The sequence below is a fragment of the Oncorhynchus kisutch genome, linkage group LG14, assembly GCF_002021735.2.
Source record: "Oncorhynchus kisutch isolate 150728-3 linkage group LG14, Okis_V2, whole genome shotgun sequence".
NCBI lineage: Eukaryota > Metazoa > Chordata > Actinopteri > Salmoniformes > Salmonidae > Oncorhynchus > Oncorhynchus kisutch.
In genome coordinates this window covers 40,431,538-40,458,596 of record NC_034187.2, presented here as the reverse complement: position 1 = coordinate 40,458,596, position 27,059 = coordinate 40,431,538, and the positions used below count along the sequence as shown (strand labels likewise).

Genomic DNA, 27,059 nt, shown 5'->3' with positions numbered 1-27,059 from the left:
CTTATTAAGTAGCCTATCCTTCTTTTAAGTCAAAGACAGGTGGTGTGTTTCATTAGCATATCAGCTTTGATTGAATAACAATCTCGAGGCTAGGCCTTCACATCTGATTGTTGACTTCAACATGTGGAGAAGGAACACAACCGAGAGGGAATTAAAGCTAATCTAAAAACCATGTAGTTTTCTATTCTCACTTTCCAATTAGGCTAAATTGAAATTGCAGTACAAGGTATCACTTAGACGCAATTAGCCTACCAAAAAATCGTTACACAATGATGAACAAACTTACTTTGCACACTAATAGATTGATTTCTCTATTCAATTCGGAGCTGCAATTTAGATCAGCCATTTAGTACTGCCGTTTCCAGAAATGTCTCATGACTAAAACAGCCAGCTTACTTCAGTCCGTTTCACAGCCGCATGTCCTTGACTGAGTCCACAGAATTGCTACTGAACACTTTCAAGTGGAGTGAGTCAAAAACAAATTCAAGTGGAGTGAACAGAGGATGAGACAAACAAAAAAAAACATGAATTTGATCACAGTTTGTTCTCAATTAATGAACGGTAGCCGGGGGAAACGATGCCTTGTTGTGTGCTCGATTGATATGCACGAGACCTGGTCAATCTCGTTATGAGCTTCAGGAGAAACGTCGGTGACTCCATTTGAGAAGGTGAAAAGCGACACATTTGTCTCTTTTGAAAGGAGGCCCTTGGCTTGGGAGGAAGAAAGGCAGAGCAGCTGTGTGCTTTTACATGGAGCCTGCCTCTATTAAGCCTGACATCGCACCGGAAACACAACTACAAAGGCTGGCAATTTGTGATCTATTTACAAAATTAGGTTCCACCTTTTTTTTTAAGATTCAAAGCCATGCTGATCTTACCGCCCCACTTCAGAGCTATGCATCTCCTGTCTCACTTCTGTAGGGCTAGGTATCAGATGCGCCTTTGGATTGAGAAATAATTGGTTCCGGTAAGGGGGTGAGCCGCGTTTGAGCAGTAGATGGGTGTTTGAGCGGAAGAGTTGTGCTGCTGTGTCTGTGTGCTTTTCATGCCACACAGCAGCCGCTAACCATGGGCTGCGTGTCATGTAGCTAGAGGAAGCTAAGAGAGTCGTCTGAGGCTTATTTGTTGTCCAACTGGACTGTGGTCCAAAGCTGCTCGCAGGGTTGGAAATGTACGTTTGGTCCACCAGTCAAGCCATTGTGGCAGGATGATGAAAACACCTACCAGCCACTGAGAGTTTTTTTTTACCAGACAAATATTTTTTTTCTACCCATTATTACACACATAAAAAATCTGAAATAACGGATGAGCTTGCTTTGTAATGTTTCAAAAACAAGAAATAGTATTACTATTTGAAATGTTGCAGGATGACATCTCTTGAGATGCACCATCTTGTTTCTAAGTGTCCAAATAAATAATAATAAAAACAATACTGAGTAACAAGAATAATATGGCAACTACTGTCTAATAATACAAAATAATACAAAAAACACATCTAATAATAATATTACATATGAAATGTACATGAACAGCATAACAAAGTTGATGTACATCTACGAATAGGCCTACAACTAATAAAAAGTACTGCTACAACTACTAATACAACTAATAAAATGAAGTACCTGTAATATATGTACAGGTCCTTCAGAAAGTATTCACACACTTTTTCCACACTTTTCCCACAAAATACTCTGTCAAAGTGGAAGAATTCTAACATTTGTTTTTATTTAATAAAACACATGTTAGACTAATATACACTAATACACTGTATCTTTATTAGATAAATAATCAACCCGCATGAGTCAATACATGTTAGATTCACTGCTGGCAGCGATTAGAGCTGTGAGTCTTTCTGGGTAAGTCTCTAAGAGCTTTGCACACCTGGAATATATATTATTTGCCCATTATTCTTTTGAAAAGTATTCAAGCTTTGTCAAGTTGGTTGGTGATCATTGCAAGACAGACATTTTCAAGTCTTGCCATAGATTTTCAAGCCGATTTAAGTCAAAAATGTAACATTCAATGTCGTCTTGATGAGCAGCCCCAGTGTAGATTTGGCCTTGTGGATTAGGTAATTGCCCTGCTGAAAGGTGAATTTGTCTCCCAGTGTCTGTTGGAAAGCAGACTGAACCAGGTATTCCTCTAGAATTTTTCCTGTGCTTAGCTCTATTCCGTTTCTTTTTATTTTAAAAACTCCCTAGTCCTTGCCGATGACAAGCATACCCATAACATGATGCAGCAACCACCATTCATGAAAATATGAAGAGTGGTACTCAGTGATGTGTTGGAGTTAAACATTTATTTATTTAACCTTTATTTAACTAGGCAAGTCAGTTAGGAACAAATTCTAATTTACAATGACGGCCTACCGGGGAACAGTGGATTAACAGCCTTGTTCAGGGGCAGAACGACAGATTTTTACCTTGTCAGCTCGGGGATTCAAATCCAGCAACCTTTTGGTTACTGTCCCAACGCTCTAACCACTAGGCTACCTGCCCCACAAGGTTACATTTTGCAGTATTACTTTAGTGCAAACTTGTTGCAAATAGGATGGATGTTTTGGAATTCTTGTATTCTGTACAGACTTCATTCTTTTATCTCTTGTCATTTATGTTAGTATTGTTGAGTAATTACAATGTTGTTGATCCACCCTCAGGTATCTCCTATCACAGCCATTAATATATACAGGAAAATGTAACTTCATACACTTTAAAAATACATTGGTACCAATTCAGTTGTCTTCTGAGTGACAGCCAATTTAGTGATTCATAAACTGTGCAATGATGTGTCTTAAAACGGCATCCAAGAATGAATCTGCATTTTGTTTACATAAATGACATATAATTCACAAAGTAAGGTCTTGGCTGTGTTTTGATAGATGATGTCACCATAGTGTAGGATAGGATGCAGGAGTTGGGTAACTAAGGTCTTTCTAATGGATACAGTAAAACAATTCTTCATCTGTAACCCAAGCTTATAGTTATTTGTTTTTCCCAAAAAAATCATTATATCTTTTACAAAAGATCGTTCAGATACTTCAAACAACAACACTTTCAAGCATTGTTCCATCACTTGCATTCATTTTGAGATTTTTGTTTTACATTTTGCCAACTGTGGAGTTTGTTCTTTGCCGGGTACCAAACAGCATGATATACAGTGCATTCGGAATATCTATGATCTCTGATCTATTCAGACCCATTCCCTTATTATAAAATTGATTAAATAAATACAAATGCTCATCAATCTAGACACAATATTCCATAACAAAGCAAAAAAAGGTTTTTTGAAATGTTTGCAAATGTATAAAATATTTATAACAGAAATAACTTACTTTCATAAGTATTCAGACCCTTTGCAATGAGACTCAAAATCGAGCTCAGGTGCATCCTATTTCCATTGATCATCCTTGAGATGTTTCTACAACACAGTGGCCTCCATCATTCTTAAATGGAAGAAGTTTGGAACCACCAAGGCTCTTCCTAGAGCTGGCTGCCCAGCCAAACTGAGCAATTGGAGGAGAAGGGCTTTGGTCAGGGAGGTGACCAAGAACCCAATGGTCACTCAAGCTCAAGTTCCCTTGTGGACATGGGAGATCCTTCCAGAAGGACAACAATCTCTGCAGCACTCCACCAATCAGGCCTTTATTGTAGAGTGGTCAGACGGAAGCCACTCCTCAGCAAAAGGCACATGACAGCCTGCTTGGAGTATGCCAAAAGGCACCTAAAGGACTCTAAGACCATGAGAAACAAGATTCTCTGGTCTGATGAAACCATGATTGAACTATTTGGCCTGAATGCAAAGCGCCACGCCTGTTTTTCAGTGGCAGGGACTGGGAAACTAGTCAGGATTGAGGGAAAGATAAATGAGGCAAAGTACAGAGAGATCCTGGATGAAAATATGCTCCAGAATCGTCTAGAATATAATTGTATGCTGTAAGATTTCCCTTCACTGGAACTAAGGGGCCTAGCCCGAACCATGAAAAACAGCCCCAGACCATTATTCCTCCAGCTGACACACCCATATTTGTCTGTCTGAGTGCAAGATGGTGAAGCGTGATTCATCACTCCAGAGTACGCGTTTCCACTGCTCCAGAGTCCAATGGCGGCAAGCTTTACACCACTCCAGCCAACGCTTGGCATTGCGCATGGTGAGCTTAAGCTTGTTGGAAAGGTGGCATCCATTTTATACACCAGTCAGCAACAGGTGTGGCTGAAATAGCCAAATCCACAAATTTGAAGGGGTGTCCACATATTTTTATATCTATATATATTCTGAATCAGAGCACACGAGACACTTCAACACTTATCCAATGGATGACTTTCTGATGTATATCTGTTCTGGGCAGAAGGGTGAAAAGAATTAACTTTGCTGTGGGGTAGGCCTGTATGACTTGTTATAGCCACCTGCTTCAGACCCTTGGCTACACCCCCCTGTCTGTGCTTAGACAATTTGTCCCTCTGTGGAAGATTATGTGGTTCGGTGCTCTCAGTCTCTGCTCTGCCAGGAATCCAAGGGCAAACTGCGTATTTGGGCACCAGATCTTCCTCACTCTTCTCCTTGTCAACAGCCGTCTACCATTAAGGTGTTTTCAGTTGGAGTCACACAGGATGACAATGTTGTCCTCCGTCTGCTGCTCGGCCTGTGGGCGGCTGTTATGGGTGGTATCTGGAATTTACTCTCTGAATTTGCGAACGGACAATCTGGCAACGCTCTGAATTTACAAACCCCCAGATCATACTCTGAGCGCACTCTGTCACTCCAGAGTGAATTTATGAACAGACCCCAAATGTGTACGCACAGCAGTGTTCTAGAATATTGGACCGGCTTTCATACATTTTTTTGTATTTTGTATTCTCAGGCAATTTTTTGTATTCTCAGGTAATTTTTTGTATTCTCAGGAATTTTTTGTATTCTCAGGCAATTATTTGTATTCTCAGGCAATTTTTTGTATTCTCAGGCAATTTTTTGTATTCTCAGGCAATTTCTCCAACTGGCAACACATTCAAATTAATAGAGGATGCGTACCAAGAGACGTGGTTTGGGAATTGTGGGAAGGTGCACGGTCGAGCGTCTGTGGACTATGATTTGCGCTTAAGAAGTAATGTGGCATATTGATCAATTTCATGACATTTTTGTGAGCGAAGTCTTTTAACCAGTGTGTGTATGTTAAAATAAAAATGTCAATACAATGGTAAAAAGTCAAACAGATAAACGGTTGTACAGCTGAACATCAAGTATCAACAAAGTGCCTGCTCTCCCACAAAATGCTGGGTGATACAGCTTATTTATTACTATCAGTTCAACGCTGTAATTTATAAATTGATATTTAGGAGCACCTTTTTTTGTATTATAAGAAATGATTGTTCAATGGTCAATCGAGCACAATTTACACCAAGATATTTCAGTCATTAGGTGAGACAAACATATTCAACTGCCCCTTTATTAAGGTGCTGACCATTACCGTGGCAATGGCACTCATGTCTGTCAGAGATGATTAGCTCTGTGTCTGTGTTACCAGCAGACAGTTGCAGCAAACTCAAACTAATATTTTAAAAAACCTACCTAGTGTGCAGTGGTGTAAAGTACTTAAGTAAACACTTAAAAGTACTACTTAAGCAGTTTTTTGAGGGGTATCTGTACTTTACTTTACTATTTATATTGTTGATTACTTTTACTTCCCTACAAATGACGTATATTTTCATATAACCATACATTTTTCCTGACATCCAAAAGTACTTGTCACATTTTGAATGCTTTAGCAGGACAGGAAAATGGTCTAATTCACACACTTATCAAGAGAACATCCCTGGTCATCCCTACTGCCTCTGATCTGGCGGACTCACTAAACACAAATAATTAGTTTGTAAATGATGTCTGAGTGTCGGAACGTGTCCATAAATACATAAACAAGAAAATGGTGCCGTCTGGTTTGCTTAATATAAGGAATTTGATTTATACTTTTACTTTTGAGACATACAGTGGGGAGAACAAGTATTTGATACACTGCCGATTTTGCAGGTTTTCCTTATTACAAAGCATGTAGAGGTCTGTAATTTGTATCATATGAACACTTCAACTGTGAGAGACGGAATCTAAAACAAAAATCTAGAAAATCCCATTGTATGATTTTTAAGTAATTAATTTGCATTTTATTGCATGACATAAGTATTTGATACATCAGAAAAGCAGAACTGAATATTTGGTACAGAACCCTTTGTTTGTAATTACAGAGATCATACGTTTCCTGTAGTTCTTGACCAGGTTTGCACACACTGCAGCAGGGATTTTGGCCCACTCCTCCATACAGACCTTCTCCAGATCCTTCAGGTTTCGGGGCTGTCACTGGGCAATACGGACTTTCAGCTCCCTCCAAAGATTTTCTATTGGGTTCAGGTCTAGAGACTGGCTAGGCCACTCCAGGACCTTGAGATGCTTCTTACGGAGCCACTCCTTAGTTGCCCTGGCTGTGTGTTTCGGGTCGTTGCTATGCTGGAAGACCCAGCCACGACCCATCTTCAATGCTCTTACTGATGGAAGGAGGTTGTTGGCCAAGATCTCGCGATACATGGCCCCATCCATCCTCCCCTCAATATGGTGCAGTCGTCCTGTCCCCTTTGCAGAAAAGCCTCCCCAAAGAATGATGTTTCCACCTCCATGCTTCACGGTTGGGATGTTGTTCTTGGGGTTGTACTCATCCTTCTTCCTCCTCCAAATACGGCGAGTGGAGTTTAGACCAAAAAGCTCTATTTTTGTCTCATCAGACCACAGGACCTTCTCCAATTCCTCCTCTGGATCATCCAGATGGTCATTGGCAAACTTCAAACAGGCCTGGACATGCACTGGCTTGAACAGGGGGACCTTGCTTGCACTGCAGGATTTTAATCCGTGACGACGTTGTGTGTTACTAATGGTTCTTTGAGACTGTGGTCCCAGCTCTCTTCAGGTCATTGACCAGGTCCTGCCGTGTAGTTCTGGGCTGATCCCTCACCTTCCTCATGATCATTGATGCCCCAAGAGGTGAGATCTTGCATGGAGCCCCAGACCGAGGGTGATTGACAGTCATCTTGAACTTCTTCCATTTTCTAATAATTGCGCCAACAGTTGTTGCCTTCTCACCAAGCTGCTTGCCTATTGTCCTGTAGCCCATCCCAGCCTTGTGCAGGTCTACAATTTTATCCCTGATGTCCTTACACAGCTCTCTGGTCTTGGCCATTGTGGAGATTGATTGAGTGCGTGGACAGGTGTCTTTTATACAGGTAACGAGTTCAAACAGGTGCAGTTAATACAATGAGTGGAGAACAGGAGGGCTTCTTAAAGAAAAACTAACAGGTCTGTGAGAGCCGGAATTCTTACTGGTTGGAAGGTGATCAAATACATATGTCATGCAATAAAATGCAAATGAATTACTTAAAAATCATACAATGTGATTTTCTGGATTTTTGTTTTAGATTCCGTCTCTCACAGTTGAAGTGTACCTATGATAAAAATTACAGACCTCTACATGTTTTGTAAGTAGGAAAACCTGCAAAATTGGCAGTGTATCAAATACTTGTTCTCCCCACTGTACGTTTATTTGAGAAATTACTTTTGATACTTAACTATATGTAAAACCAAATAGTTTTAGACTTTTACTCAAGTAGGATTTTACTGGGTGACTTTCACATTTACTTGAGTAATTTTCTATGAAGGTATTCTTACTTTTAAGTATGACAATTGGGTCATTTTTCCACCACTGCTAGCGTGTGTACTAAACAATGTAACTATACAAGAAACAAGAGGGAAAAGTCACACTTTAGTAGCCTTTCAGGTCAATTAGAACAACTTCTACATTTGGGCTTTGGATTGAAAATAAAAATGTTCCCTGATGTGTGTGACCACCCGCAAACGTGTCTGGTGAAATAGACATTCTTATGCGCCAATGCCAAAATATACCGCATTTGGAGGGTGTTCATTTCCCACCCTGGTTGCTTGATGTGCACATTGTAAATTAGTGTAATGTAATGTCAATGTATTACCTGATATTCTAAAACAGGATAGCAGATGTGTAGTTAAAACATGAGTCCTGACAATACACACAGTAAGAGTCACAGCACCCCAAAACTTGCAAAGAACAACCGCCAAACCTGCAATGAAGAATTTGGTTAGGAGAAGATGATGAGGTATGAGCCTCTCTGTCACCTCGGGGGCGCAGGAGCTGCGGGAAGCTGGAGGTTAGAGCATAGCACAAAAAATGTCAGGAATTCAGTTGCTGCGCGCTATATTTCAACATGCGTTCCGACGCCCAAAAGGCACTACTCCATTACCCATGGGAGGGATCTGCTAATAAATGTCCGAAGCTCCACGTTGTTGTAAAATACGTCACTTGTAAATACTGAACCTTTGAAGTGTGGACGCAAGGTCATATAGAATTTGCCAGGTGGGTGCGAGACGGGCCCTTGCAGTGAGCTATAAGGTGATATTAAAGCCGTCATCCCCTTTTCCCTCTGGTTATGGATGGAAACAGATGCCTGGGAAATTGCTCTCTGTCTGACAAATGGTAGGATGGCATCTCTCCACGAGCTGACCACTAGGCTGTTCCTGAAAGGGATGGTAACAAACCATCTGCCGCTGCTCCAATTACAGAGCACAACATCTCACGGAGGGACTGCAGTTACCTCCGTAGAGGGAAGAAAAAAACACAAGGCAAGGACATGTGATAGGGTCAGGGTTAATAAGACCTTCCCTTTACCAATCAACTGTCATCCCGAATTTGCCACTTCACCAAAGTGAGAGCTTATCAGGCAGGTTATGGACGCAGTTAGGATGTTGCTGCATAATTCCCGACAACGGCCTACAATTACCGGGGCCTTCGTTTAGACATTTGGCAGAGAGCTGTAAAATATTCTGCTTAAGTGTCGGAGAATGGAGTAGCGAAGGATTTTCCGTCCACTTAGGGAGGTGATATACTTTGGCCCTGCAGTCAATGGCTTGCTCGCTACCACCACTATCAACTCAAGTAGTCCTTGGGGAAATGGGGAAAGTAAAAAATATATATATAAAAAGCCAATACAAGGGTCCTTTGTTAGATTTAAATGCCGCGCTGTGTTCTTCTGACAGGCTAGCGATAATTTATCAGAGCAGCCATTACGGTTATTAGAAAACTCACTCAGGAAGACGAATGGTGGCCGAACTGGCCGTTGGTCTTCCGTCAGAGCTGACAGGAGAGACTCTGCACTCTCGGGCTATTGACATTTTCACACGCAACGCCGCTCTGCCCGCTGCATCACAATTCCACTTCAACTTATTGCAAATAAGCTAAATCATTCCTCCAGAAGATTCTTTTTTTTCTTCCAAAGAGGGAGGGGAAACGTTCTGGTACTGTAAGGTACCGGCATGGACTTCGGAAACAGCAATTTCCTGGGCCGAGTTTTGTTCCAGACTGACAGATTGAAATGAATTCTGTCATAAATAACTTCTATGACAAAGATCCATTAGGAGAGGTCATTAACAGTGTTGAAACGGAGGCCATTTCTTATGTATGATCGAGAGTGTGCAGAAGAAAGAGGGAGGAGGAGGCAGGAGGCTGAGGGTGCACTGTGCTTTTTCAATCAAACCATTTTGAGGCTTAGACTGTTTTTGGTTTTTTTCATGCTATGAAAAAAAGAATTGACTAATGATTTCAGTTGTGTAGCAATTGAAAATGAAAGGTGACATGGCTATCAGCGGAAGGTTTAGCCCCCCTCAATAATTTCCTGTCTCGCAGCATGAAATACCGGGACTGAAATGAAAGTTGAACAAGAAATGATGGTTGGACGCAGCTCTTGAAAGAAATCAATAGCAAGGAATCTAGCCTGAAGAAAAACAACTGATGCCACTTTATGAAATAGGTACCCAGTATTCCATGAAATGAAACCCAGGTCTTTTTCAAGTAAGAGGACAACATTGTACACAGATAAACATGTGGTTTAGGCTAATATCTGGGTATTTCCCCTTGTAAACTGTAAGCAGCCTGGCCTCTGAATTTCAACTGTACACCACAGTGTCACCGTCAACTCAAACGAATTAGCAACACTCTTGAGATTGTATTGAAAAAAAAAACACTTCACATGGCAAAGCTGGACATTGATAGTGGGCGGGAAACCACGGACAAAGAGTGTGTGAATAACAAGGACCTACTGCGTTGCAGACGTGTAGTACTAAACCAGTGTAAACACCGACATATTTTCCTATCCCTATGGGGAACAAGCACGACTCTCTCAGCTCAGAGGTGTTGAGTTGCTCTGTGCCGCCATGGTAATTGAATGCCATGATGGGGAAGGGGAACACCAGGGGTGTGAGGGTGATGTTGATGAGCGCGGCGATTGACAAAAGCTTGCGTTGTCATGTGTTTGTGAGAGTGTACACTGTGGGCCTTGTTTCTTGACATTGTGTCAGGGACAAATGACTGAATATATTATGAAATCGCAAAAGTCTAAGAGGCTCAAAATGAATGGAATAGCCTATACTCTAAACCCAGCGTGATTTAAGGTGGCCTTGACATGACCTTGACTTTCTTGCCCTTTGCAAGTTGGATTTATCGGTATGGGGTGTGGATAATAGCTTGGCTATATGCTGGCCTTCATTTCCCAACCTCGAGAATTTGTAAAGACAGATCTTGCAGTGTCTGACAGTGTTTACACTGTAGCCGACTGGCTTTTTCAATAATCCAAAACAACACCATTCCAATTGCCTTTACCTAAGACAAGTCAGGCAAAAATAGAGTGATATTGTAATAATTGTGTGCCCTGCAGGGCCTGGCCTATATTGAGGCTAAACGGTAGCTTTGAAAAGGCCAATGTCCAAGGCAATCTGGGGTTAACTGGGTTCCCTGATAGGCCAGATGAGAGAAGGTCCAACCGCACCAGGAGGGCGTTGGGTGTCGGACCGCAAGCTAACTCTCCCTCAGTGTGGTCCAGGCACGCTCCATTTAACCTGGCAAGCCCTCTCCACCCCCCACCCCCACCCCTGTAGCACCTGGCAGACCTACACTCCCGTTGCCTTCCCAGGCAGGAATCAGCCAGTCACTCTCCCTCATTAGGGTAATTGAGACAGGCCCTACCATGACTAAAGAGCCTTGGAATTGCTAGCCGCTCGTGCATCCAAAAGAGCACTTAATCATCTGTTCTTCTTATCTTTTCCCTCTTCTTTGCCATTCCTTTCATTCATTCTCTTTTTTCCCCCTCAAACCATTGACTTTGTTACAGGAGGTGTCCAGCGGAGCCCGATTTTCTAATTGCCAGTGAGGAATGACTTGGGTCATTCAAGTAATCTAACCAGGGCTGTGGGAGTCTCTGTCGAGGAGGAAGAGTTGTGAATGGGCGACAGCAGAGACAAACATTCTGATCTTTGGATCAGAGGGGAGGATGGGAAGGAGGAGGGGAAATCCTCCCTCTCAGCGGTTCTTAGGGCCTGCCTGCTGCAAGCTGACGAAGACGCCCCGATCGCCGCCAAATGTTGTCTCAGTGAGGTGAAGCTCAGCTCCAGTCATGTCAGATTCACCAACAGTGCTCGGTCAGGCCCTCATGCCACGCTCACACAACCTTACAATAAACCAGATATTTTTTCTCTGCAGCAGGTATGAGCAGGGTGTTTATTCTGTGTGTCTGCATCATGGGTTTCGACTCTATTCTTTGGCTCCTCTGATTGCCAGGGGGCTGTCATGTGACCTCTATAGTGCTCATGTGCCACTGGCCCACATGGCACCTTTGTTACTAATGTGGAACAAGCCAATGGCAAGGTGACATCCTGACAGCGGCGCGATCCATCTACTGCAAAACTGGAGGGGAGGAGAAGACTCACTAGCGAAGCAAGCCCCCCCCCTCCTTATTCTCGCTATTTCTTCTCCTCTCTATGTCATCTCTCTCTATCTCTCTCTCTCTCTGACACTTCTCCCTCTCATTATTGCTAGTTCATCTCTCACTTTTTTTCTCAAGCCTTTCTTTTCCCACCACTCTTTTTCTCTCCCTCCCTTATCATCCCTCCAGCTCCCTCCAGCCCCCACCTCCACCTCCCTCTATACATTCTTGTCTCTGACAGCCTGGAAACAAGGGAGCGATAAGGAAATGCTGGAGCCATGCAAGGTGTGGTGGTCGAACACCAAAGCAGGTTCCTCATTGACACATCTGTCAGTAAACCATTGACATCCCCTATCCTAATGCAGGGGGACTACTGTAGAATCATAACTGCATTAGTGCAATCCTCTCGCATACGGCTTGTGTCCCTAGACGGACTAGGACAGATTACTGAGGCGGAGCTGCTAGTGCGCATCATCAACTCATGTCTCTCAATCACTCACAAAAACAGATGCGCGCACACACACACAAACACACACACACACACACACACACACACACACACACACACACACACACACACACACACACACACACACACACACACACACACACACACACACACACACACACCAGTCAACCAAGGTGCACATCCCATCATTCCCCCCCCGGACCATAGAGGCTTCTACTACTCCTCCACTTCCCACCAGAGACGGATAACTCATTCAATTTCATCTCCGGCCCCTTTAAATGCCATTCAATCAGGAGAACGGCCACAGGTCCTCCACGCTGCTACATATGTTGCCATTTCAAATGACCACGGTCAGGAAAGGAAAAGACCACCGAAGCAAACAGGAAGTTGTATGTCTTCGAAGCTTTAACGTATGGTCTAAATTGGGCCTAGGCCTAACTGCACTGATGCTATTCCATTACAGTACAATTGCAATGTGGTCTACTCAACACACTGTAAAAAGTAACCAGAAATTTCAGAGGATAATTTGTGTTCTCAATGATCTCAGCTTAGATAACTAAACTAATAAAAGGATGACAATCTCTGTGATAGATATTGGAAGATCTGTTATGCTGCCAAACGTTTTATTGGTTTGTTTTTGTACAAAGTACATCCAAAGGGGTTTCAGAAAGCTTCCCCCAGACTTAGTTAAGCATTAATCACATCTGGGGAACCGAATAGATGATTAGCAAAGCTAAGAGAGCATCTTCTGCTCACCAGATGAGTTCAACGCAGAGGCCTGTACGTCACACAATGACTCACAACAATCAAATAATCAAACCGTGGTTGTTCCGTCGCAGATTGTGTTTTCCCTCTTTGACATTCAAAGGTAATCAAATGAACTGCCTCGGGACACATACTGTAATTTAAAAAGAGTACATGCAGACCTGAGTTCTACAGAACACTTCTGGAGATCCCTGTTTGCCTCGAGAGTTAGACACTTTCGGCTTATAGGTCTACATGTAAGCAGCCAGATTGGAAGGAATGGAAGCACAAAGGCGAGGTAAGCAAAGATGTGACATAATGAACAGAACAGAGCGTAAAAGCTCCTTGGGGACAGAGCGTGGGGGGGGGGGGGGCAGTGGGGAGAAATAGAGAGCCTCTGGGTAACTCGATTTGAATATGAATGCCTCTCTCATGATCCACAACAAGGGCACTGACAGGGGCACCTCTATCCGGGGAACGTGTGTTTGTGTGTGCGCGCGTGCGCGCGTGCGCGCGTGCGCATTCGTACACGCCCAGAAATGTGTTTGTGTGTGTGTGTGTGTGCGTGCGTGCGTGTGTGCATGTGTGTGTGTGTGTGCGCACGCTCTGTGCAGCCATCAGCCGCTGCATAATTCCAAGGCACTTTGTACAGTGCATTAATCACAGGGACCCTTGAGCGCTTCTGCGGATCCAAATACGCCGACCTTGAGGTTACAAGAAAGACATTAGGGCTGTCTATCCATTCAAAGTATTGGAGGGAGGGAGTGAAGACGGGGAAGGGAGAGAGGGAGGGGGGAGAAAAAGCTTTCAAGGTAATGAAATTCTGCCATAATTTAAGGGAAATACTTGTGGGGACAGGCCCAGGTCCCGTCCCCCCCCTAAAAAAGAAAAAAGGAGTCAAAGTAGATTGAATTGGATTTATTTTTCCTTTTTTCTTTACTTTAAATTAGGCTTAAGTGCGTGTGTGGGGTAGTTTTTCTCTCTCTCTCTCTCTCTCTTTTTTATAACAAAAGCACGATAACAGCATTAAAGTCCAGAATGAATCGAATCATTTCCAAACCAATTAACCTTTGACAGAATGGATGAGTGGACAGGAATGAGAGTGGTGCGCGAGGAAGGAGAGAGACAGCGATAGCGCCGGCAGAAGAAAAAGAAGTCTGGCTCGTGGCGTGCGTCCACCTCCCAGGGGTGACCGAGTGAGTGACGGCCAGGGGTCCGGTTAGTGATAAGGAAATGGGATGGGAGGTGGGAGGGTGGGTGGAGGACATAGGGGATAGAGGACTGTAAAAGACCCCCCTCCCCTCTTCAGCCCCCATCCCATTTGTCCTGACTGATACCCTGGGAGGTCTGCAGAGTTTAACCCGGCTGATTCCCTTTGCTGGCGAGGAGCTTGCTCGCAGCTGCAACCGGTCCATTTAGTTAATTAAAGGCTCCATTTGGAGCCGGAGCCCGCGAGCAATACGAATGGCAATCAATAGATCTCTGGCTTATTCTGGGAGGGGTGACAGCACCAGGAACAAGATTTGTGGCATTGGCAGACGGGCCCTCCCTATCCTTCCTCTGTCTCTCTCGTCCTGTCCCCCACCACTCTCTGTGGGTCTCTCTTTACCCCTCCCTCTCGGTTTCTGTATGTGGGTACAGAACTCCTCTATTCCCCACTGAGAGAGAAAATGAGAGTGTGTGCTTGCATAGTATGTGTGCTTGCCTGTGCACACGTGTGTGATTTGGTGTACAGTATGTCTCACCATCTGCATGGGGGAGCCAGCTGTATGTAGTTTAGGCTGAGCTCACCAGGGTGCAGGGAGAATGAGCTCAGGGATGTGTGTGTGTGTGGGTCCCAGTGGAACACTGCCAACACTACACTAGCATTCCAAAGACCACGACGCACTCCGGGGCTTATTTTCCATGTTCCAGGACCATGTCGAAACATGTCAATATTAGTCTTGGCTTGTTTCTTTAGTGGGGTGGTTGAGGATTGCATTGGCTTGTCACTGCTCAGCCGTACAAACAAACATGTGGGCTTATATGAGGACACAGGGAGATGACATTGTTGTGGGGATTCAGTAGGCTTGAGATTTATATCGCTGTCTCTGAGCAGCATAGCCTCCTCAGCCTTGATATTGTAAGCACATTGTTCGTGGCCTGTGTTTGCTTGTTTGCCGAGTTTTTTGTACAGCTTTGAGAGTGCTACTGTATCTTTTTTGACATGCAAAGACCCAAACGGCGTTCCATAGTATGCATGCCGTGAAGGTAATAGCAGTGCCACTACTGTGTAACTCCGGTAGGGCAACATCTGAAAAATAGCACACTTGGTAGTGTGTACCGGTGCTTGACCAGTCGGCGAAAGCCAACATCACCCACGACAGAGAACGGTTGATTATCAAGGGCAATGAATTAAATGATCTTGGCTTTAATGGATTTCGCCTTTGAGTTGTCTCGCTGAAATTGTGTTACTCTTTCAAATGACTGCTCGACTTGTTGACTGCTCGATCCAAACAGCAGACATTGTGGGCTAGGTTAGGAATGCTGTGTTGCACTTATAGCGCCATATTTTATGTGGCGTCATTGCGTCATGTACCTACGTTATATAGGTACGCACATCAGCTTTGACATCGGTTTTGTACATCAGGGCGTTAAACTAGACATCGGGCCGATACCGATGTTGGCATTGTTAGCTAATATCGGCCGATTCCGATATGTTCACCAATATATCGTGCATTCTTAATCTAAACCACTGTGAAATATCTTTCCCAAAACCAAATATATTGTATTTTCAGCTGTTTGACGCAAAAACTCAACGTAAGACAGGGAAGCATAGAAATAACGCACGCAGAACAGATCTACCGCATCTTAGATTTGTTTTCAATAACTTACATTTCTAAGTGAATTTGGTCAGGTTGCAGAAGAAGTTAGATATTGCAGCTTTAATATGGATCGTTTTGTCTGTTTTAGGGGGTCTTCTCCACACTTTAGGACTCATTAAAAGCTTCAGCTGCAACCTTTGTGTCTTTGCAAAATATATTTCGCTATCGTCTCATTTCCCATGGAGGGTTATAGTACAGGCACAATAGCCGGTGAGCATCACGTTTGAGTGCACTGTGAAACGCTGAGGGGCGGCTGGCGGTGGTTATCCTGCAAACGAGACCTCGCACGCGTGTGTCCGGCCGACGCTCCCCCAGCAGCCTGGCAGCTCGACACCTGCCATTCCAACTTCACAGCGTGCCACATCGAACCCCTCCAGGGAGGCAGGCAGGCAGGGAGGTAAGAAGGGTGGGAGGCAGGTAGGCAGGGAGCGAGGAGTGCAGGCAGAGAGGCAGGCAGGCTGGCTGGCAGCGGGCCTTGGTGCTGCTGTGCAGTTGAGGACTTCTCTCTCTCCTCTCTTTTATCCTTCCTCTCTTCTCCTCCCGAGAGGCATGTTCATACGGTACAGTATTCCTCCTATTCTCTCTCTTATTGTGTTTCATTTCTTCCTTATGACACAAAACATTCCCCGTGGAGTACAAAGCGCTCAGTAAGTTTCAGTGAGCAAGTGCGCATGTTTAACCTCGTTTTATTCTCTCAATTCAGATATTCGCTCACAAAGGTATCAGGTCCTCTGAGAAGATAAGAAGACATTCATATATGGTGAAGGGAAGGTACATATGCACGAAGTGGAACGAGACAAGGACATTTCTAACAAAGAGAGTGACATTGGGAAGGTATGCGTTTTCAAGCACTACAGCCTATGGGCCTAGTTTCAATTCTCAAACAGCTAGCATTGTCCTCAGAATACTGGTTAACTTTGAAATAGGTACAGCACATTCATATAATTCAGGGCCATTACATAGAGTGGTTCCATACAAAGTTGATACCAGACTGAAGGCTCCATGCCAACAGCTCCATTATGTTCCAAGGTATAAAATATCAGCAATTTAGATAAGAAACCATGACAATCACTCAAACACAGGGTCTGTCAATAATGATCCACTCCACCTCTTCACTCTCTGTTTAACATATTGCATTGGCCTACTAATAAATGACAAATAGGAAAGGACGGCACTAGACCCCGAATTAACTCCTCATCAAAATGATGTACCCAGGCCATGCAATACAGCTGTCAATAGAAAGCGCCAGCAGCCACAAGGTGATGACCCTTAAAAATGTATATTCCCACATTTTGTTGTTGTTGTTGAAAAATTGCCAATAAAAAAATGCCTTTCGTCACAGAGGTATCTGCAATGGCCTCACCCTCTTTATTCATTCCCCTTCACTCACACGCATGCACACACAACACGCTCACTCTCCACACGCATGCACACACAACACGCTCACTCTCCACACGCATGCACACACAACACGCTCACTCTCCACACGCATGCACACACAACACGCTCACTCTCCACACGCATGCACACACAACACGCTCACTCTCCACACGCATGCTCTTTCCCGGTACCCCTTCCCACTCTCCCTCCTCCCCATTCGCTCAGTGCGTAATTCAATCATCCCAAGGAGATGGATATCAGTCCCCTAGGAGCGCTTTACTCTCTTCCATTTCCTAAAGCGCTTGATCAGATTTATTGATTGTCCCCCCTCCTGTCCCACTCCTCCCTCCCCAAGCTGGGTGTTTTGCGGGCAGGAATCAATTTAGCATTAATATTCTTATGAAATGCCTCCCGCCTCAGTCCCCTGACTCCATGAAATGACAAATGGGAATACATGAGAGAGGCTGAGGAGAAGAAAATGACAACAACGACAAAAAAAGAGGACAAAACAACGCAGAGCGAGAAGAGAAGACTCAGACGAGACACAAAGCAGTGAGGGAGTCCAGAGATGCAGGCAGAGGATAAAGTAGAAGTTGTAATGAAATGAACAGGAGTGTTTCTGGGTCTGGAGGTCCGAACAGGCTGCAGTTTCAGTCTCAGGCCGTCTGGCTGGTGGGCTGCTGTTGGGGCTGGTGGGGCCGAGGGGCTAACGCTAGGCTAACCTACTGACTGAGGAGACAGAGAGACAGACAGGCTTCCGCTCATCTCATCCATTATTACTGAGAGCCGAGCGGCTGCCATGTCTTCTGAATGCGGGGCCCCTCAGGGCTCTATGCTGACTTTTTTTTTTACAAGGAGGAGCACATGTGCTCCTAAGTTGAAACAGCCCATTATCAGCCTGAAAACGTCACCCTGGCACGTTTTTGCAAAAGGTAAAACTTCACAGTTGCTGACGTTTTTCTCAAACTGCAGTCAATGGGAACAGATGAGTGTGGCCAGGTTGATGTTTTTCTCTATACATTGCAGTCAGTGGGAAAAGATGAGTGCCACAGGGTTGATGTTTATCTCAATACATTACAGTCAATGGGAAAACATGAGTGTCACAGGGTTGATGTTTATATCAATAAGTTGCATTCAATGGGAAAAGAAGAGTGTCACAGGGTTGATGTTTATATCAATAAGTTGCATTCAATGGGAAAAGAAGAGTGTCACAGGGTTGATGCTTATGTCAATACATATCAGTCAATGGGGAAAGCATCAACCAAATCAAATCAAATGTATTTATAAAGCCCTTCTTACATCAGCTGATATCTCAAAGTGCTGTACAGAAACCCAGCCTATAAAGCCCCAAACAGCAAGCAATGCAGGTGTAGAAGCACGGTGGCTAGGAAAAACTCCCTAGAAAGGCCAATTGAATCTTATGTCAATAAATTGCATTCAATGGGAAAAGATGAGTGCCATATTATGATTGTCTGTTTGTTTCATAACTGCAAAGTGGTTAAAAGGCTGTCACTTCCACTTTCAACTTTAGGTCACTGGTTACTTTGTGTAATAGTTTTACATTTTGATTGGGAAATGCTTAATGGTTATGTTTTTGTATTCTTATGATTGGGACCTACTGGCTGATTGTGTCAGAGTTTATGGACTGCTTATCCTTTAACATCATGCTGTGTGTGACTGCTGTCTTTCCATCAACCCTGTGCAGTGGCGTAGTGGTGCCTGGAAAAGTGGGTATACTCAAATGTTTTACGATAGATTTTTGAGATTTTCACTTTCAAAATCACACCTTTTTTAAATAGAAAAATAAATAAATAAAGGATAACCAGTCGGTTGCTGTCCTGTGAATATATTTCACGTGATTGTCACGCCCTGACCATAGAGAGCCTGTTATTCTCTATGTTGGCTTGGTCGGGGTGTGACTAGGGTGGGTCATCGAGGTCATTTCTATATCTATGTTGGCCTGATATGGTTCCCAATTAGAGGCAGCTGTTTATCATAGTCTCTGATTGGGGGTCATACTTAGGTAGCCATTTTCCCAATTGTGTTTGTGGGATCTTGTCTACATTTAGTTGCCTGAGTGCACGCCAGTAGCGGAACGTTTCGTTTGTGCTTCATTGTTTTGGTGAGTTTCAGTTTATTAAAATATGTGGAACTCCACTCACGCTGCGCCTTGGTCTTCTTATTTCAACGAGAGTGACAGTGCTTTGTGATTGTGTAGGCTACTTTGTGCATGATGTCTCTATTGTACTACATAACTGAGTCGTATACCTCCACTACACTACTTTGATACGCATCAGCAGGGATTCAGAAGTGAGTAATGCCCACTGAAATGCCCACAATGCCCACTGAAAAATAAGTGGGTGTACGGCTTATACCTGCGTATAGCCTACCCTCCACTACACCACTGGCCCTTTGTGTTTTACAGAAAGTACACTCTTCTACATGAGTGACCTGGTATTACGGCTGCTGTCATTTCAGAATCACCAACCTGTCACACACTGAAGGCCTATAGGTTCACCACTGTACTAACCTGTCACACACTGAAGACCTATAGGTTCACCACTGTACTAACCTGTCACACACTGAAGACCTATAGGTTCACCACTGTACTAACCTGTCACACACTGAAGACCTGTAGGTTCACCACTGTACTAACCTATCACACACTGAAGGCCTATAGGTTCCCTACTGCGCAAACATATCTATTATAGATAAAAGGCGGTTAAGATACTGTATTAATGTTTCAAGAAAGGAGTGTATATATTTGGCCTGGCGAAGCGGTTTTATGCGTTGACTAAATGGAAGCTGCCAATGTTTTTTTACTCCGGGAAGAAATGACTGAGTCCTCACTGTCCGAGACCAAGTCAAGACCGAGTACAAATGTATCTGACACCTTGACAAGACCAAGACACTCAACATGTGGTCTTGAGACCAGTCTCGAGTACTAGAACACTGGTAAATAGCCAAGGAACACAAGGACAAAGTCACACTTTAGTAGACTTTTGAGTAAATTCTTCTAACTTCTATGCCTGTGCGTTCTAAAAAAATTTCAGCACGTCACTCTGCACTTGGCTTAGAGCTGGGATGGGCAACTGTGATGGGGGTGGAGGCCACAAAAAAAATTGGAATTCATTATGAGGGGCCACAATGGCTCGCTGGTCTACGTACCCACAGCCATACCCACACATGCAGTCAGAGCCGGCCCTAGCGTTTTGGGAGCCCCCCCTCCCCCCATTTTGCGAGCAAAACATTTTAGCGGTCCCCCTCTTGACATCAGAGAGAAGAAATTGAAGAGTTAATTTCCTGCAATCCGTTTTGAAACAAGTTTGCAGCAATTCTACACATTTTGCCATGGGGTGGAGAGAAGATTAAGCAATTTGACTCATTTTGCCATGGGGCAGAGATAAAAGTGCAATTTTACAGCTAACTTCCTGCAATTCTACACATTTTGCCATATTTGCAATTTTTTTATATGATATCTGAGTGAGAGTGACTAACAAAATCAATGGGGGCCCCACAGTCAGTAATTCAACCATAATTACTATAATATTAGAAAGCTGGCAGCTAGACTAATTTACCAATCTAAAAATTGTTAGCTGACTTGGGCTAACTGAGTGAGGACTGTCAGTGACTGACATAACAAGAGAAAAACTGCTGATGCACAAACAACTGCATCTTGTGTATACTACTATACTAACTCTCAATAGTAAATTGAGAGCTGACTGAGATCCCAAAATGTTTTCATTCAAATGTTTTTGGAAACTGATCCGCGGGCTGCCAGTTGCCCAACCCTGGCTTAGAGTAACCGTTCCAGGCAGCCAGGCCTTTGGCTTCCAACCTCCAACTTCATGACAGGGGGCCAGACGCACGGGAGAGAGAGACTCCCACTATTCCTCTTATCTTTTGGCAGCACATGTTCCTCATATGTGTAAAGCTTTTACCTGCGTGAGCCACATTACAGCACGGGCCTTTTACAGCTGTAGTGGAAAGCCAGAGAGCCAAATTACCTACTCGGGGAAACAACCTTGCCGCTTTCAATTTGCCCTTGACATTTAGCTCACATTCTCTCTTGTACCAAAAACACTCATATACACACACACAAAAAAAAACGTGCACGGACAAACACAGGTGCGTGGATGCCATGTGCGCACACTCTCCGCCCACACACACTGTCTCTCTCTTTTTCCCTCCTGCTCAAAACGAACACACGCCACCCAGCAGGATAACACAAATCCAATCACATGCTGATACAGTCTTAACCATTATCAGGAGGAGTTCAGGCAAATTGTATCATTACAAGAGAAAGTAATCACTCTTCCATCCTCTGAAGAACAGACTGATCATGACTGGTGGGGAAAGCTGAACATGATTTTTAAAAAGACAAAGGATCAGGCCAGTATTTTTCACCACTTTTCCCACTATTCAGTAATGTGATGATGAAGTGGGGATGGGCCCATATAAAACGTTATTCTTGAAATGTTTCTGATGTAACAGAGCAAAACAGAGTAGCACATTTAACAGATGTTTTTATTGATTAGCATTCGGATATTGTGTATCCCAAGTCTTTACTGTGTTGTAGTGTCAACAAATTGCATATCTGCTTTCACTGGACATCTTCGTAGGTTTTAAAAAGCTATCAGAAAAAAAAACAGCACAACGCAGAAGCGTTAATTATCACTTAGCAACGGCTATGGAAGAAAAAGTGCCGCTCTCGGAACATTTAACCACATTGGCCTAATTCATATATATAGGCTCTGAGCACGGTTATTCAACTATTTGAATATCTGAACGTTAGTATTCAATTACTTGGTGGAGTAAATATTTTTGTAAATATCGTTGCACTGGTGCATGCACAAGTAATACATTGTATCAATTCGCTTGACCCTAGAGAACCACAAGTTCTTTCAGGTTTCGCACTATTCCGTTCGGGAGGTTTGTATAATAATAAAGTGTATAAGCTATGGCTATTAAATGTCCCTGGAGTAGCCTATAGGCCTTCGATTCCCCCCCCCCCTATCACACACACTCCACCACTGCTTTGATCTCCCATCAGGTCTGATTGTGCGCACTGCCCGCTTCGGGAGGAGTTTCATACCACATTATTTATACCATATTATCACTATTACTACACGATTATTTCTATCACTATTACAAACAACTCCTCATATGGACAGGCTGGGGTGGGATGGGAGGGTAGGAAAGGTATTTGTCTGACTGTTCCTATTTTTTGTTTCCTGCTGTGTTTATGTTTGTTTAGGCCTATGTGACGTGTGAGAAGTGCTAAGATTTCCTCTTGTAGGACAAAATGTGAATCTGAATCCTTTTCACTTTTCCATCATATGGCCGTCATGATTGAAATGCATTGATATAGTTTCCTTCATTCAATAAATGAAAGTTTAATGCTGGCATTCTAGTCTCCGTCATGCCTTTCTGCGTTGGACTTGTCTTCTGAAAGTACCATGATTAGATTCAGCTCTGATGAAGGCATAACTGCCGAAAGCGTCGGCCTGCCCGGACTAAAATAAAAAAGGGGAAGGTCTTTGTCTTTGTCTTTGTAAAAACATTTTGGAATGCCTCTGTTTCCCAATGTTCTTGAACTTGGGCTAATTATGTTCTGGCCCGCCAACTAGTTACAAGATCAGGAACAAATTGGCTCTTCATTCAAAGACTCAATCATGGACACACTTACTGACAGTTGTGGCTGCTTTGCGTGATGTATTGTTGTCTCTACCTTCTTGCTCTTTGTGCTGTTGTCTGCGCCAAACAATGTTTGTACCCTGTTTTGTGCCGCTACCATTTTGTGCTGCCGCCATGTTGTGTTGCAACCATGTTGTCATGTTGTGCCGTGCCATGCTATCGTCTTAGGTCTCTCTTTATGTAGTCGTGATGTGTGTTTTGTCCTACATTTTTATTGAATTTATTTTTATTTTTAATCCCAGCCCACATACCTGCAGGAGGCCTTTTGGTAGGCCATCATTGCAAATCCGAATTTGTTCTTAACTGACTTGCCTAGTTAAATAAAAAGTTCAATAAAAAATATAGTGCTAAACTTGAAGAACTCGTGTTTGTCTCTGTGAAGTTACTCACCAGCAAGCTCTGAAAAAGAAACAATGATACAATGTAGCATAACACCATTGCTCGCAAACTGCACAGATGTGAGATTTGTTTAAATAGGAGCACTAGCCCTCTTACATTTTTATTCCAGGTTGCATATCAAAATATTTCAGGGCATATCGGACGGTCTGACCTTCCCATAACTGTCAACCCAAGCATAGGGTAACTATACTGAAATGGGAAAATAATGTACCTGTGAAAAAACTATGAAATAGCTCCCCTAAATAGTTAATGTATTACATAAATGGTGACCACAGCCCTTCCTGAAAATACATTTCAATTGTGTTTAATGCTCCATGTATTCAATGTATTCCACTTCAAATTTGGCTCCCAGTGTGGCAAGTTCGGGGGTATTGTGAAGCAATCTGACAGTTCCTTCTTTGTATCTTCCTAGACTAGCGGGAGTCGGGTTTGGTTCTCTTTCTTTCTCTCACACCTGCCCCTCCCCCATCCTTCTGCTAAAACAAACAGTGCGCAGCGCACCGGCTTTCTCTCTCTCTCTCTCTCTCTCTCTCTCGTCACACGAGCAAGTCTCCATTGAATTGAACAAAACATGCATTTCGACAATCCGGATATCCCAAAAAATATTGTGATATTATTTGAATGCCGAAACCATTTCCAGTGCCCATCCGTATGATGAAGTAGAGTGGGAGAGGGTGGGGGATTATGAAAGACATGAGAGACTGACTCCATAGAAGAGGAGGAAGAGCCATGCGCTGCTGCTCCCTACCGCACAGACAGGGGGATGACTGGACGAGAGCAGAGAAGAGGGGAGGGGAGCAAGGGAGGCTTTCTACCCTACGTGTGGTGCTGCAGGGGGGTGGTGACAAACACACATACTGAATAGGACACCTACACTGTATGTTACCACTGATATTCATTTGATTGACTTATTGGAGTAAACATGCTGTTTGTGGCTATTTCACGGTCAATTTAAGAGGCATTCCATCATGAGGACATTTACCACTCTCCTGCTCCCTCTCTAGTGCACACGTAAACACACACACACACACAGAGCCGGCAGGGACTGTGAACTCTTGACCTCAGGCAAACACACTCCTCTACACACACAAACACAGTAAACACACACTCGGATTGTGCACTCAGGCCAAATGAAATCAACACAATTTAGTTCTTTTTTTCCCGGCTATTTCCTATTTTCTTTTTTTCTTCCTATAGCCAACTCTCCAGCCAAGATTGGTCCAGAGCCCCAGCCTTGAACCTCTGCCCCAAGTGCTGCCCAGTGCAAACACACAGTGGCCCCTGCGCTCGCTCCAATCATCGACTAGGCCCCCACTTTCACTATCCACTATCAAACCACTACACTGCCCGGCATCTACTCTATTTGAAGTGATTTTAAAAGTAGAGGAGAGGATGAAAACACTGGGGGGTGAATTCATCCGGAATTATGAAGAAAAAAAAATCTGCCAAAACGGATGCGGGGTGGATCGCATGCTAGTTTAGAACACAAACGCATGCTTGACTAGGCTCGCTGCAGTGTGCTATACACACATGAACAGTCATCCCTCCAAGATGTTTCACACAGTGGGGGAGTAATGAAGTAGTCTGACAGGGAGAATTAGGAGAAATCGGTTACACGTGTGCATGGGTGAAATCAATAACCATAACAGCTGCACAAATTCTATACACCAATTCCCGTTTTGCTGAGAGCTTTTTCATAAGAGCACAAAGAAAGCCATTATTGGGGTAAAAGCTCACCATCCACCACACAGTATTCATTTGAACACTGTACATGACTAATTCATGCAGATGCTTTCACAATGTTTTCACCAGGAGACAGGAAAGAGTGTGTCACCTCTCTCTTTTGAAGGAGGAAGAAAAAGCCTATTTGCTTTGATTCATTTTGCCTTGCTTACGTTTCTAAATGTCATTAAGTGCGGTGGGTGGTGACGACTCCGACTCAGAAGTTGTGGAAAATCTCGCAGCGCTGTGAGGCTATAATAAACCAGCATGGTTAATATAAGGAGGAGCAATCTCACTGCTGGGCTAACTGATGTGTCGAAACGCTGCACGATTGAGTCTTTCTGACTGCAGCAGGTACACATTCTGACATAGACGCAGAAACACTGAGATAGGTCTGTCTGGGCTATTGTCCTCACAGACAATATCCGAGGACAAGCAGAACATTGATCGTGACCCACCGTGACATCATGTGTACATTGCAAACGTTCCTTTGTGTTCCACAATGGATGATAACATCGCAGATGACACCGACACACATCACATATCATGTAGAGCATTGACAACATAATAATACATACTATGGCACCAGTGTTTCCATGTGAACAACACTGTGTGGCCTCCTACATTAAGGTGGTGTGTGAGTACATGTGATCACCTACTGTAGGCCTATACGCTGCTGAGAGTTTAGGCTGAGCGTAAAGGTAGATCCCTCTAATGATGAACATGATGAATTGCATACAGTATTGTACAGTATAGGGGTAATTCGCCTCATTCACAAATTTGTACTGTAGCCTCCACATATTGCACAATCTCAACAGACTGCTCTAGGGAATGCTTTGCAGTATCCTACCTTCCATGCGATGCGATTGCCCTTGGTGTCATGCTCCAGAGCGATGGGGAAGTCTCCTCGCTCGTAGAACTTGCGGAACGCCGTGGGCTTGGCCGGCCTCTCCCGGAAGGCCCCTGCTGCCGGCGGTCCTACCACCTAGAGAGCGAGAGAGAGAAAGAGAGATAATCCTGTTGATCGAAACCAGAATTGACAGTTGTGTTTCTCAAATCCAGAATGGAATCATTGTAGTGGGGCCCTTTTTGTTTTACATATAATTCTCTGAGACACTTCTGCCTTGCTCCCTCCACTCAGGGCTGGCTAAACACAGCCTGTCTGCCACGTAGCCCGAGGCTCTGCCAGCGGCATTGTTATTACCATGTTACTGTTCCTGTATATTGGATATGTAGTGCCAGGCTGCGAATGAATTGGACTCCTGTCGTCATTGTTGTTGTTATTGTGGTGGATGTCACTCCATAGATCTGACTCAAAGTCAATGAGTGCAAACACTGGGGAGCTAGCCTTAGATTACATCACTGACTAGCGTAACAGCTGCAAGCAGAGATAGGCCTTGTAGTTGAATCGTTTTGGGTTAGGGTCGTTTTTCATCCCAGCTCAAATTGAATCCGGTAATGAATGACAAGAGTGGTCGTGCCAATCAGTCCCCGCGTTGAGTCCCTCGTCCCTCGCCATCTGTGGGGCCCGACGACATGACTGGCAGATGTATCACTGTCATTAATCCTTAGATTAGCGCCCATTGAGAAACAACGTCTCAGTGCTGGACTACAGTGTCATGGGACTACAGTGTAACATGAATACAGTGCCAGACAGTGACAGGACTGCGGTTCCATTGAGAAACAACGTCGTGGGACTACAGTGTAATATGACTACATTGCCATACAGTGACAAGACTGTGGTTCCTTAGAGCCACACATCACACGCTATACACAATACACATGGGAGAAACTTTCTTAGAGGTAGCATGCTGAGTGGATAAAGTAGTAGCCTACTAGGGCCTGAAGTAAGTTATGAGTGAGTTTAGACTATTAAAAGGCACCCTATGGTGTCCCGGTGGACCGACAGCATCTAATGCACAATGGGATTGCAGAGGCATAAAATAAATCTGTTTGGTGGCATTTGTTTAC

At 43.9% G+C, this 27,059-nt stretch overlaps 1 protein-coding gene across 1 annotated transcript in view; it reads right to left on the bottom strand.

Moving 5' to 3' along the window:
* The window catches only part of pacrg (PARK2 co-regulated), a 248,082-nt gene that overhangs the window by 186,324 nt on the left and 34,699 nt on the right, over nt 1–27,059 (bottom strand). Inside the window, exon 2 of the mRNA XM_020500838.2 lies at nt 25,939–26,073. Within this exon, the coding sequence (XP_020356427.1) occupies nt 25,939–26,073 (135 nt within the window). The remainder of the gene's footprint in view (nt 1–25,938; nt 26,074–27,059) is intronic.